Source organism: Metopolophium dirhodum, chromosome 1 (genome assembly GCF_019925205.1).
Source record: "Metopolophium dirhodum isolate CAU chromosome 1, ASM1992520v1, whole genome shotgun sequence".
Taxonomy (NCBI): Eukaryota; Metazoa; Arthropoda; class Insecta; order Hemiptera; family Aphididae; genus Metopolophium; species Metopolophium dirhodum.
The window spans coordinates 2084206-2097836 of record NC_083560.1 but is presented as its reverse complement, the minus strand read 5'-3'; the positions used below and the strand labels follow the sequence as shown (position 1 = coordinate 2097836).

At 43.2% G+C, this 13631-nt stretch overlaps 1 protein-coding gene across 1 annotated transcript; it reads left to right on the top strand.

The window, feature by feature from the left end:
- Positions 1-7328: 7328 nt before the first annotated feature.
- On the top strand, positions 7329-12425 carry LOC132937193 (uncharacterized). Its single transcript, XM_061004016.1, has one exon. It carries the CDS (start codon positions 7329-7331, stop codon positions 12423-12425), a length of 5097 nt encoding a protein of 1698 aa, XP_060859999.1.
- Positions 12426-13631: the final 1206 nt, after the last annotated feature.

Sequence of the window (13631 nt, the reverse complement as noted above, 5' to 3'; positions counted from 1 at the left end):
ATTTTTCCGACCGTGTTCCGGAAGGTGGCGACGCATATAACCTATATATTCGGGAAGCCAGGAGAAATCTCCATAAGTCGTTCATAGTTTAAAAGTGTACTCGGCTTTCGGTGATATATTAATATGCGTCAGACCAGGCCAGGGGAACGTTTTTTCGTAGATCCGCGGTACAGGCAAACGTATGGTTTATCATTTTTCCGACCGTGTTCCGGAAGGTGGCCACGCATTTAACATATAAATTTGGAAAGTTAAAAAAATTCTCCATAAGTCGTTCATTGTTCATAAGTGTACACGGCTTTCAAAGACTTAGTAATATGCGTCAGACCAGGCCAGGGGACCGTTTTTTCGTAGATCCGCGGTACAGGAAAACGTATCGTTTATCATTTTTCCGACCGTGTTCCGGAAGGTGGCCACGCATATAACCTATATATTCGGGAAGCCAGGGGAAATCTCCATAAGTCGTTCATAGTTTAAAAGTGTACTCGGCTTTCGGTGATATATTAATATGCGTCAGACCAGGCCAGGGGACCGTTTTTTCGTAGATCTGCGGTACAGGAAAACGTATCGTTTATCATTTTTCCGGCCGTGTTCCGGAAGGTGGCGACAAATTAAACATAAATATTCAGAAAGCTAAGAAAATTCTCTATAAGTCGTTCATAGTTTAGAAGTGTACACGGCTTTCGGGGACATAGTAATATGCCTCAAACCAGGCCAGGGGACCGTCTTTTGGTAGATCCTCTTGTACAGGCAACCGTGCAATTTATCATTTTTCCGACCGTGTTCCGGAAGGTGGCAACACACCAACCATATATATTCGGAAAGCTAAGAAAATTCTCCATAAGTCGTTCATAGTTTAGAAGTGTACTCGGCTTTCGGTGATATATTAATATGCGTCAGACCAGGCCAGGGGAACGTTTTTTCGTAGATCCGCGGTACAGGCAAACGTATGGTTTATCATTTTTCCGACCGTGTTCCGGAAGGTGGCCATGCATTTAACATATAAATTTGGAAAGCTAAAAAAATTCTCCATAAGTCGTTCATTGTTCATAAGTGTACACGGCTTTCAAAGACTTAGTAATATGCGTCAGACCAGGCCAGGGGACCGTTTTTTTGTAGAGCCGCGGTACAGGCAATCGTATCGTCTATCATTTTTCCGCCCGTGTTCCGGAAGGTGGCGACACATTAAACATAAATATTCAGAAAGCTAAGAAAATTCTCCATAAGTCGTTCATAGTTTAGAAGTGTACACGGCTTTCGGGGACATAGTAATATGCCTCAAACCAGGCCAGGGGAACGTTTTTTCGTAGATCCGCGGTACAGGCAAACGTATGGTTTATCATTTTTCCGACCGTGTTCCGGAAGGTGGCCATGCATTTAACATATAAATTTGGAAAGCTAAAAAAATTCTCCATAAGTCGTTCATTGTTCATAAGTGTACACGGCTTTCAAAGACTTAGTAATATGCGTCAGACCAGGCCAGGGGACCGTTTTTTTGTAGATCCGCGGTACAGGAAAACGTATCGTTTATCATTTTTCCGACCGTGTTCCAGAAGGTGGCCACGCATATAACCTATATATTCGGAAAGCCAGGAAAATTCTCCATAAGTCGTTCTTAGTTCAGAAGTGTACACGGCCTTCGAGGACTTAGTAATATGCGTCAGACCAGGCCAGTGGACCGTTTTTTCGTAGATCCGCGGTACAGGCAATCGTATCGTTTATCATTTTTCCGACCGTGTTCCGGAAGGTGGCCACGCATTTAACATATAAATTTGGAAAGCTTAAAAAATTCTCCATAAGTCGTTCATTGTTCATAAGTGTACACGGCTTTCAAAGACTTAGTAATATGCGTCAGACCAGGCCAGGGGACCGTTTATTCGTAGATCCGCGGTACAGGAAAACGTATCGTTTATCATTTTTCCGACCGTGTTCCGGAAGGTGGCGACGCATATAACCTATATATTCGGGAAGCCAGGAGAAATCTCCATAAGTCGTTCATAGTTTAAAAGTGTACTCGGCTTTCGGTGATATATTAATATGCGTCAGACCAGGCCAGGGGAATGTTTTTCGTAGATCCGCGGTACAGGCAAACGTATGGTTTATCATTTTTCCGACCGTGTTCCGGAAGGTGGCCACGCATTTAACATATAAATTTGGAAAGCTTAAAAAATTCTCCATAAGTCGTTCATTGTTCATAAGTGTACACGGCTTTCAAAGACTTAGTAATATGCGTCAGACCAGGCCAGGGGACCGTTTATTCGTAGATCCGCGGTACAGGAAAGCGTATCGTTTATCATTTTTCCGACCGTGTTCCGGAAGGTGGCGACACATTAAACATAAATATTCAGAAAGCTAAGAAAATTCTCCATAAGTCGTTCATAGTTTAGAAGTGTACACGGCTTTCGGGGACATAGTAATATGCCTCAAACCAGGCCAGGGGACCGTCTTTTGGTAGATCCTCTTGTACAGGCAACCGTGCCATTTATCATTTTTCCGACCGTGTTCCGGAATGTGGCAAAACACCAACCATATATATTCGGAAAGCTAAGAAAATTCTCCATAAGTCGTTCAAAGTTCAGAAGTGTACACGGCTTTCGGGGACATAGTAATATGCCTCAAACCAGGCCAGGGGACCGTCTTTTGGTAGATCCTCTTGTACAGGCAACCGTGCCATTTATCATTTTTCCGACCGTGTTCCGGAAGGTGGCCATGCATTTAACATATAAATTTGGAAAGCTAAAAAAATTCTCCATAAGTCGTTCATTGTTCATAAGTGTACACGGCTTTCAAAGACTTAGTAATATGCGTCAGACCAGGCCAGGGGACCGTTTTTTTGTAGAGCCGCGGTACAGGCAATCGTATCGTTTATCATTTTTCCGACCGTGTTCCGGAAGGTGGCCACGCATATAACCTATATATTCGGGAAGCCAGGGGAAATCTCCATAAGTCGTTCATAGTTTAAAAGTGTACTCGGCTTTCGGTGATATATTAATATACGTCAGACCAGGCCAGGGGACCGTTTTTTCGTAGATCTGCGGTACAGGCAATCGTATCGTTTATCATTTTTCCGACCGTGTTCCGGAAGGTGGCAACACACCAACCATATATATTTGGGAAGCTAAGAAAATTCTCCATAAGTAATTCATAGTTCAGAAGTCTACACGGTTTTCGGGTATATAGTATTATACCTCTGACCAGCCCAGGGGACCGTTTTTTTTGTAGAGCCGCGGTACAGGCAATCGTATCGTTTATCATTTTTCCGCCCGTGTTCCGGAAGGTGGCGACAAATTAAACATAAATATTCAGAAAGGTAAGAAAATTCTCCATAAGTCGTTCATAGTTTAGAAGTGTACTCGGCTTTCGGTGATATATTAATATGCGTCAGACCAGGCCAGGGGAACGTTTTTTCGTAGATCCGCGGTACAGGAAAACGTATCGTTTATCATTTTTCCGACCGTGTTCCGGAAGGTGGCCACGCATATAACCTATATATTCGGAAAGCCAGGAAAATTCTCCATAAGTCGTTCTTAGTTCAGAAGTGTACACGGCTTTCGAGGACTTAGTAATATGCGTCAGACCAGGCCAGTGGACCGTTTTTTCGTAGATCCTCTTGTACAGGCAACCGTGCCATTTATCATTTTTCCGACCGTGTTCCGGAATGTGGCAAAACACCAACCATATATATTCGGAAAGCTAAGAAAATTCTCCATAAGTCGTTCAAAGTTCAGAAGTGTACACGGCTTTCGGGGACATAGTAATATGCCTCAAACCAGGCCAGGGGACCGTCTTTTGGTAGATCCGTGGTACAGGCAAACGTATGGTTTATCATTTTTCCGACCGAGTTCCGGAAGGTGGCCATGCACATAACATATAAATTTGGAAAGCTAAAAAAATTCTCCATAAGTTGTTCATTGTTCATAAGTGTACACGGCTTTTAAAGACTTAGTAATATGCGTCAGACCAGGCCAGGGGACCGTTTTTTTCGTAGAGCCGCGGTACAGGCAATCGTATCGTTTATCATTTTCCCGACCGTGTTCCGGAAGGTGGCGACGCATATAACCTATATATTCGGGAAGCCAGGAAAAATCTCCATAAGTCGTTCATAGTTTAAAAGTGAACTCGGCTTTCGGTGATATATTAATATGCGTCAGACCAGGCCAGGGGAACGTTTTTTCGTAGATCCGCGGTACAGGCAAACGTATGGTTTAACATTTTTCCGACCGTGTTCCGGAAGGTGGCCACGCATTTAACATATAAATTTGGAATGCTAAAAAAATTCTCCATAAGTCGTTCATTGTTCATAAGTGTACACGGCTTTCAAAGACTTAGTAATATGCGTCAGACCAGGCCAGGGGACCGTTTTTTTGTAGAGCCGCGGTACAGGCAATCGTATCGTCTATCATTTTTCCGACCGTGTTCCGGAAGGTGGCGACACATTAAACATAAATATTCAGAAAGCTAAGAAAATTCTCCATAAGTCGTTCATTGTTCATAAGTGTACACGGCTTTCAAAGACTTAGTAATATGCGTCAGACCAGGCCAGGGGACCGTTTTTTCGTAGATCCGCGGTACAGGAAAACGTATCGTTTATCATTTTTCCGACCGTGTTCCGGAAGGTGGCCACGCATATAACCTATATATTCGGGAAGCCAGGGGAAATCTCCATAAGTCGTTCATAGTTTAAAAGTGTACTCGGCTTTCGGTGATATATTAATATGCGTCAGACCAGGCCAGGGGACCGTTTTTTCGTAGATCTGCGGTACAGGAAAACGTATCGTTTATCATTTTTCCGGCCGTGTTCCGGAAGGTGGCGACAAATTAAACATAAATATTCAGAAAGCTAAGAAAATTCTCTATAAGTCGTTCATAGTTTAGAAGTGTACACGGCTTTCGGGGACATAGTAATATGCCTCAAACCAGGCCAGGGGACCGTCTTTTGGTAGATCCTCTTGCACAGGCAACCGTGCCATTTATCATTTTTCCGACCGTGTTCCGGAATGTGGCAAAACACCAACCATATATATTCGGAAAGCTAAGAAAATTCTCCATAAGTCGTTCAAAGTTCAGAAGTGTACACGGCTTTCGGGGACATAGTAATATGCCTCAAACCAGGCCAGGGGACCGTCTTTTGGTAGATCCTCTTGTACAGGCAACCGTGCCATTTATCATTTTTCCGACCGTGTTCCGGAAGGTGGCAACACACCAACCATATATATTCGGAAAGCTAAGAAAATTCTCCATAAGTCGTTCATAGTTTAGAAGTGTACTCGGCTTTCGGTGATATATTAATATGCGTCAGACCAGGCCAGGGGAACGTTTTTTCGTAGATCCGCGGTACAGGCAAACGTATGGTTTATCATTTTTCCGACCGTGTTCCGGAAGGTGGCCATGCATTTAACATATAAATTTGGAAAGCTAAAAAAATTCTCCATAAGTCGTTCATTGTTCATAAGTGTACACGGCTTTCAAAGACTTAGTAATATGCGTCAGACCAGGCCAGGGGACCGTTTTTTTGTAGAGCCGCGGTACAGGCAATCGTATCGTCTATCATTTTTCCGCCCGTGTTCCGGAAGGTGGCGACACATTAAACATAAATATTCAGAAAGCTAAGAAAATTCTCCATAAGTCGTTCATAGTTTAGAAGTGTACACGGCTTTCGGGGACATAGTAATATGCCTCAAACCAGGCCAGGGGACCGTCTTTTGGTAGATCCTCTTGTACAGGCAACCGTGCCATTTATCATTTTCCCGACCGTGTTCCGGAAGGTGGCGACGCATATAACCTATATATTCGGGAAGCCAGGAGAAATCTCCATAAGTCGTTCATAGTTTAAAAGTGAACTCGGCTTTCGGTGATATATTAATATGCGTCAGACCAGGCCAGGGGAACGTTTTTTCGTAGATCCGCGGTACAGGCAAACGTATGGTTTAACATTTTTCCGACCGTGTTCCGGAAGGTGGCCACGCATTTAACATATAAATTTGGAAAGCTAAAAAAATTCTCCATAAGTTGTTCATTGTTCATAAGTGTACACGGCTTTTGTTGGGACTCGGTTAACTACCAGAGCGCGCCGGTTATTCCGATTTTAAAATGATCCGGTTCCGTGACACGCATGCGCAGCCCAGTGCCGGCCAATGGCCGGTTTTTCGTCGTCAATTCGTTTTATCACGGACTCTATACGTCATGCGCTACAGGAAGAAGGCGTCCGTAGTGCCGTTGTTTTTTTTGTTTTTAAATCGTCACGTGTTTTTACGAGTATTGTCGCCATTGCGCGGTATGACATATTAGTCAAGTTTATATTGTCTATCGTTGTATGTAGTTGACGTACCACATACGAGAGTCGTCTTTTTTTCTCCTCAATAAGTGCGATCGCTGGTTCGTTGTGCCGTATCGTCGCGTTCGTTGTGCTGTAGCGTCGCGTTTGATGTGCCGCCTTATAGGTTCTTACACGCTCGAATAAACGACATTCGCGTTGTAAGAACTTTCGATCGTATTCTCGCTCTCACATTCTACATGCTCGAACAGTAAAATTGGTGTTCGCATTATAGAAAGGGGTGAGTGATCGCAAGTTATCCTCATTAATTTCAATTCACGTGTGCGATGTTAGTCGCACTGGGTCAGTAGTGTCGCCGTCGTAGATCGTCACGTTCCCCAGTCTTCCGGTGCAGATACATCGACCCCGACCAGTACAGGACAGCAACCGACCGATAACCCAGGTCAGACGTATCATACCTTATTATTGTAATAGTTTGATAACCCAATATCACGTTCCGTGATTAATTATTATTATTTTATGTTGTTATGCGATGTGATAGGACTAACATAGCATTAAGTCTACGTTGTATTTTATTAATTATTATTCAAAGGGAGAGAAATAAATTATACAGTCCACTATCATTATATCCTTATTTATCTTATACTAAATTAGATAGCACCCAGCCTAATATAGTCGAGTTTTCACCCGAGTTCAAGTGAACCGGAATTCGCGACAAACATTTGGTCCTTCGGGCCGGATAGCTATCAATAAATTACTGTTAGAGTGTTAGTGTATTATTTTTGTAGGATATTATTATTTGTTTATCCTATTAGCATCCTTGTTATTTTTATTTTGTCTTGTTAGGTTGTTTTGCGTTGTTAGGTGGTTAGGTACTACATCATTTACAATGACGAGAAAAAATCAACAACAAATTAACAATGAACAAAAAAGGGTCGAGTTAACGCGCGCGCGTGCAGCACGAGACGTCGCGTTACGGTCAATAAATAAAATATTGAGCATTGCTAATGATGCCGTAATTAATTCCGAAAATCGTCCTACGTTAGAAGCTCGAATTATGTCGTTAGATCAACTTGTCATTACTTTCAATAATGAACAAAAACATATTCTGTCAGTATTTGCTGAGACCGACGAAGTAGACGAGTTTATACGAGTAGATGAGGATGTCACCGAAACAATGCAATCAATGTGTGATCAAATTAATGTGATAGTAGCAAAGTTAAAACCGAATAATTCGATAGCCACGCTGCGCAATAATAATAGGCAGACTTCTGTACAATCACTTGTCTTACCGAGAATAGAGATTCCTAAATTTGATGGAAATATCATTGAATGGTGTTCCTTCCGTGATATGTTTACTTCTTTGGTGCACGTCAACGAACATTACACGGACATTGAGCGTTTCCATTATCTGTTGTGCTATTTATTAGGTCCAGCGTTAACAATAGTAAAAGCAGTCCCACTTACAGCCGACAATTATTCTATTGCTTGGAACGCACTCAAAGATCGGTACGACAATAAACGCTTATTAGTTACTGCGCACATTGAAAAATTATTTGCATTTGCGCCGTTAACAAAGGAATCTCCGGCTTCACTTTCATTGTTCGTCAACACTTTTCGGGAAAATGTATCAGCTATACAAGCTCTTGGAGTTAGTGACTTTGCTGGTTTTTTACTATTCTACATCGGTTCACGGGTTATTGATCCCATGACACGACGATTATTCGAAGCTACTGTCGCTAAAAATCAAATACCTGACTTGAACTCATTATTAGATTTCGTATCACAACGATGTAACGTTTTGGAAAACGTTGGCAGTAGTTCTGGCATTAGTTATGTAGAAAACAATGAAAGGACCGTAGGGAAGACAACGACTAAGAAGATCCAGGGCAAGAAGTCCGAGAAGACATCGTTAGCCGCGGTCACCCCGGCCAAGACAAAAAAGTGTTTGTTTTGTGGACATCCTCATGCAATTTACAAGTGTTTTGGATTCCGAAAACAACCAGTTAGCAGTCGCCGTGATTTTGTCAATAAAAATCAATTATGTTTTGTTTGTTTGAACAGTGGACACATGAGCAATGCGTGTCCTACGTCTTTTACGTGCCGTATATGTTCGAGTAAACATAGTACATTACTACACTTGACAGATGATATTACAAAATCGAATACCGATAAGACAAATGACAACTCCGAACGAGCCACTACAAGTTGTAATGCAACACAGTTTTCGGGAGTTACACATACTGAAACCACTGTTTTGTTAGGAACTGTCGTAGTCAGGGTTCGTGACAATACAGGAGTTTTACAAGCAGTCAGGGCAGTGTTAGACAGTGGATCACAGGTGTCCGCAATGACAGTGGATTGTGTCAATCGGTTAGGTTTGACTCGAAGGAAGTGTCCTGTTGAGGTCATCGGACTTTCCCAACAACCGGTTACTACTGTCAAAGGCCAAACTAATTTTAATTTTGTTCCTGTACAAGCCGACGCTCCCGAATTTAAGGGAACCAACGTCATTGTCTTACCTCGAATTATGTCAACGATGCCTAACAGGGTTTTGCCAGCTGAGGTACGAGATCGTTATCGTCATCTTGTCTTTGCCGACCCTCAATTTGATCACCCTGCGCCAGTAGATATGTTGATTGGAGGAGATTTATATCCGTCCGTCATTCAATCTAGAGCTGACGTTATACACACCGAAGGCTTACCATCAGCGATGAATACACAATTAGGTTGGGTCATAATTGGTGCGTTACAGGATAACACACATACTCCGCTTACGTCTCTGTCAATTAGTACAACCCCTCCGATCGAAGAATTGATGCAGCGTTTTTGGACAGTAGAGGAACCCACAGAGTCAACAATGCCAACTACACAAGACAAGCAATGTGAAGACTGGTTTGTTAAAACCACGAAACGAGACGCCACCGGTCGATTTTATGTTGGTTTACCGTTTCGAACAATAGTATGTTTCCCGGGTACAGCTGACATCGGATGTCAAGATGAGAAATCGGTCGTTTTAGGGTCATCCAGAACTTCTGCTCTGAACCGATTGTATAATTTAGAACGTCGCCTTGAAAAGGATCCGGAATTATATACTGCCTACCGGGCCTTCATGGATGATTACAGATCGTTAGGACATATGAAGTTAGCGACCGAGCCAGGCAAATATTTTATACCTCACCATCCTGTAGTTAAACGGTGTAATGAGGAACTGAAGATTCGTGTGGTGTTTGATGCCTCAGCTAAGTCTTCATCCGGAGTCTCATTAAATGACTGCTTGGTGACTGGACCAAAGCTTCAGACAGAAATCGGTGATGTTTTGTTGCGCAGTCGACTACACAAATTTGTCTTTACAGCCGACATCACTAAAATGTACCGTCAAATATGTCTACATGAACCAGATAGAGTTTATCAACATATACTATGGCGCAATTCGCCTAGTGACGAGGTACAGGAGTATGAGTTGTGTACGGTCACATATGGCGTAAGTTCGGCTCCGTTTTTAGCGATTCGATGCCTACAACAGCTCAATATGGATGATGGACCTGAATTTCCACTCGTCCACGATGTCCTGTTAACTGATACATACGTGGATGATATTTTTGTTGGCGCTGACACTTTAGAGGACGTTTTAGCAGCAAAAATCCAAATCATCGACTTGTTAAATCGAGGTGGATTTAGCCTGAAAAAATGGGCTAGCAATTGTCCCGAGATTTTGAACACTATCGACATTGAAGACCGGGCTACGACACCATGGATAGAGCCAACTAGGGAACAGGCCGTCAAAGTTTTAGGAGTACATTGGGACCCTGTACTTGACACATTCGGCTATCATTCGACGATAAGTCAAGTTACTCCTACAAAACGGTCAGTATTATCAACTGTTGCTCGCTTTTATGATCCAATCGGCGCGTTGGGTCCGATGGTTTTCTGGGCCAAGTGTTTAATGCAGAGGCTATGGATGGAGAAATTAGATTGGGATGCACCACTTTCATCAGCTTTGACATCGTTGTGGCAAGGTTTCATCGATAAGCTGCCGGACTTAGCATGCTTGTCGTTACCACGACACATTGCAGTAGTCAACAGTCAAGATATACAATTACTAGGATTCGCTGACGCGTCTCAGGTTGGATATGCAGCAACAGTGTATTTGCGTGTGGTAGACCAGAGTGATAATGTCCGATTGTATTTCCTGGCATGTAAAACAAAGGTTGCACCACTGAAGTCATCATCAATGGATATGTCATTAACCATACCACGGCTAGAGCTCTGTGCCGCACTCTTGTTGTCACGTCTCTTGTCTCTACGTTTGAAAGTTTTACAGGGCAGAATCAAGATCACACGTGTCCGGGCATGGACAGATTCAACTATTGTTTTATCGTGGCTCACAGCTGAACAAAGGCTATTTAAAATCTTTGTCACAAACCGAGTATCGAAAATACGCAATCTCGTACCCCAGTGCGAATGGGCTCACGTCGGTACTGCAGATAATCCAGCCGACCCTGCATCGCGAGGACTGCTTCCAGATGCCTTGGTAGCATGTTCATCATTTCTACATGGACCGGAATTTCTCCAGTATCCGGAAGAGCAATGGCCGGTTGCCATCACATCGATTGTAGATCCTGCAGAGCTCCCTGATTTTAAACGCCCATCGAAAAATGTGCTGTTAGCTCAACAGGTTGATGATAGTTTGATTCAGCGGTTTTCTGTGTTGCGCAAGATGCAACGGGTGCTAGCATATTGTCTTCGATTTGTCGACAAGGCTCGACAACGTCCAGTCGTGAGTGGACCAATCATTTGGAAGGAGTACGAAAATGTTTTGACAAAGGTAGCGAGGTACACTCAAAGGTTATATTACGCAGAGTTGCACCACCAACTAGGAACTTCAAATTCCGTCATCACCCCGAGTTCCCTCGCTCAACTTGCACCTTTTGTCGATGCTCACGGTGTGATTAGAGTAGGCGGCCGTCTACAGCATTCGGACTTGAACATAGACGCCAAACACCCTATCTTGTTACCAAAGTCGTCTCACCTTGCTTACATCATTATTCAACACTACCATCAGAACACTTTACATGGTGGATCGCGTCTAGTGGCCTCACTAATTCAGCGACGTTTTTGGATCGTTTCCAGTCGAGCTGCGATACGGCAAGTTATATTTAAATGTACAGTGTGTGTCAGATACAAGGCTGCCGCTCCCCAACCAGTGATGGCAGATTTACCCTCAGCAAGAGTCCAACAATGTCGACCATTTACAAATGTCGGGATGGACTACGGAGGTCCATTCACGGTTAAAGAAAGTCAACGCCGTAATTCAAGGACTTATAAGGCGTATCTTGCGTTATTTATTTGTCTATCCACCAAGGCTGTCCACCTGGAGGTGGTAACGGATTTGTCAACGGAAGCCTTTATAGCTGCGCTGGATCGATTTGTAGCCCGTAGAGGAATTCCTGCACAGATCCACTCGGATTGTGGTACAAATTACATTGGAGCAGCAAGGCAGCTTAAGACATTATTTAAAGACGCAGCACTCCAAGAAGCTCTGCATGCACGAGTTCCGTGTCAGTGGCGATTAAACCCGCCTGCAGCTCCGCACTTTGGCGGTATTTGGGAAACTGCTATCAAAAGTACAAAGTTACACCTAAAAAAGGTTGTAGGTAATCAGGTGCATACCTTAGAGGAATTGACGACATTGATTACACGGATCGAGGGTGTACTCAATTCTCGACCCTTGGTTGTCATGTCAAGCGATCCGAACGATTTGTCTGTGCTAACACCGGGACATTTTTTGATCGGACAACCGATCTTGGCAATTCCTGAACACGACATCAGTGACATTCCGCAGAATCGCCTCAAACGCTGGCAGTTAATTAAACAAGCCCTTCAATCATTTTGGAAACGGTGGAATCGGGAGTATTTGCACACGCTGCAGAGTAGACAGAAATGGTTCCATCAAAATCCCAGTCTCGGTGTCGGAGATATCGTCGTCATAAATTCACCTTCTCGACCTCCTTTGATGTGGCAAATTGGTCGGGTCATCGAGGTCCACCCTGGTGCTGACCAAGTGGTCCGTGTAGCCACTGTCAAGACAGCGGAAGGGATACTGAAACGTCCAGTGGTAAAGTTGGTTAAACTACCCACCGACAACGCTTAACTTACCTTCTTCCATTTGTTCCATCTTCCACCATCCCAAACATAAAATTTTCTTGCTGTGTATAATTATTTATGTATATATGCATTATTTTGTATTTGAATTGTCATAGGTTTATTTTTGTTTCTGTTTATTACTTAATAGTTGTACAATGATATGGTCTGACCGAGAAGTATCGGTTTTGAAAGTACCCTTTCAAAGCGGGAGAGGATGTTGGGACTCGGTTAACTACCAGAGCGCGCCGGTTATTCCGATTTTAAAATGATCCGGTTCCGTGACACGCATGCGCAGCCCAGTGCCGGCCAATGGCCGGTTTTTCGTCGTCAATTCGTTTTATCACGGACTCTATACGTCATGCGCTACAGGAAGAAGGCGTCCGTAGTGCCGTTGTTTTTTTTGTTTTTAAATCGTCACGTGTTTTTACGAGTATTGTCGCCATTGCGCGGTATGACATATTAGTCAAGTTTATATTGTCTATCGTTGTATGTAGTTGACGTACCACATACGAGAGTCGTCTTTTTTTCTCCTCAATAAGTGCGATCGCTGGTTCGTTGTGCCGTATCGTCGCGTTCGTTGTGCTGTAGCGTCGCGTTTGATGTGCCGCCTTATAGGTTCTTACACGCTCGAATAAACGACATTCGCGTTGTAAGAACTTTCGATCGTATTCTCGCTCTCACATTCTACATGCTCGAACAGTAAAATTGGTGTTCGCATTATAGAAAGGGGTGAGTGATCGCAAGTTATCCTCATTAATTTCAATTCACGTGTGCGATGTTAGTCGCACTGGGTCAGTAGTGTCGCCGTCGTAGATCGTCACGTTCCCCAGTCTTCCGGTGCAGATACATCGACCCCGACCAGTACAGGACAGCAACCGACCGATACCCAGGTCAGACGTATCATACCTTATTATTGTAATAGTTTGATAACCCAATATCACGTTCCGTGATTAATTATTATTATTTTATGTTGTTATGCGATGTGATAGGACTAACATAGCATTAAGTCTACGTTGTATTTTATTAATTATTATTCAAAGGGAGAGAAATAAATTATACAGTCCACTATCATTATATCCTTATTTATCTTATACTAAATTAGATAGCACCCAGCCTAATATAGTCGAGTTTTCACCCGAGTTCAAGTGAACCGGAATTCGCGACAAACAGCTTTCAAAGACTTAGTAATATGCGTCAGACCAGGCCAGGGGAC

What these genes read in the sequence shown, in the direction of transcription:
- LOC132937193 (XM_061004016.1), top strand. Translation starts at nt 7,329, where the DNA reads ATGTCGTTAGATCAACTTGTCATTACTTTCAATAATGAACAAAAACAT.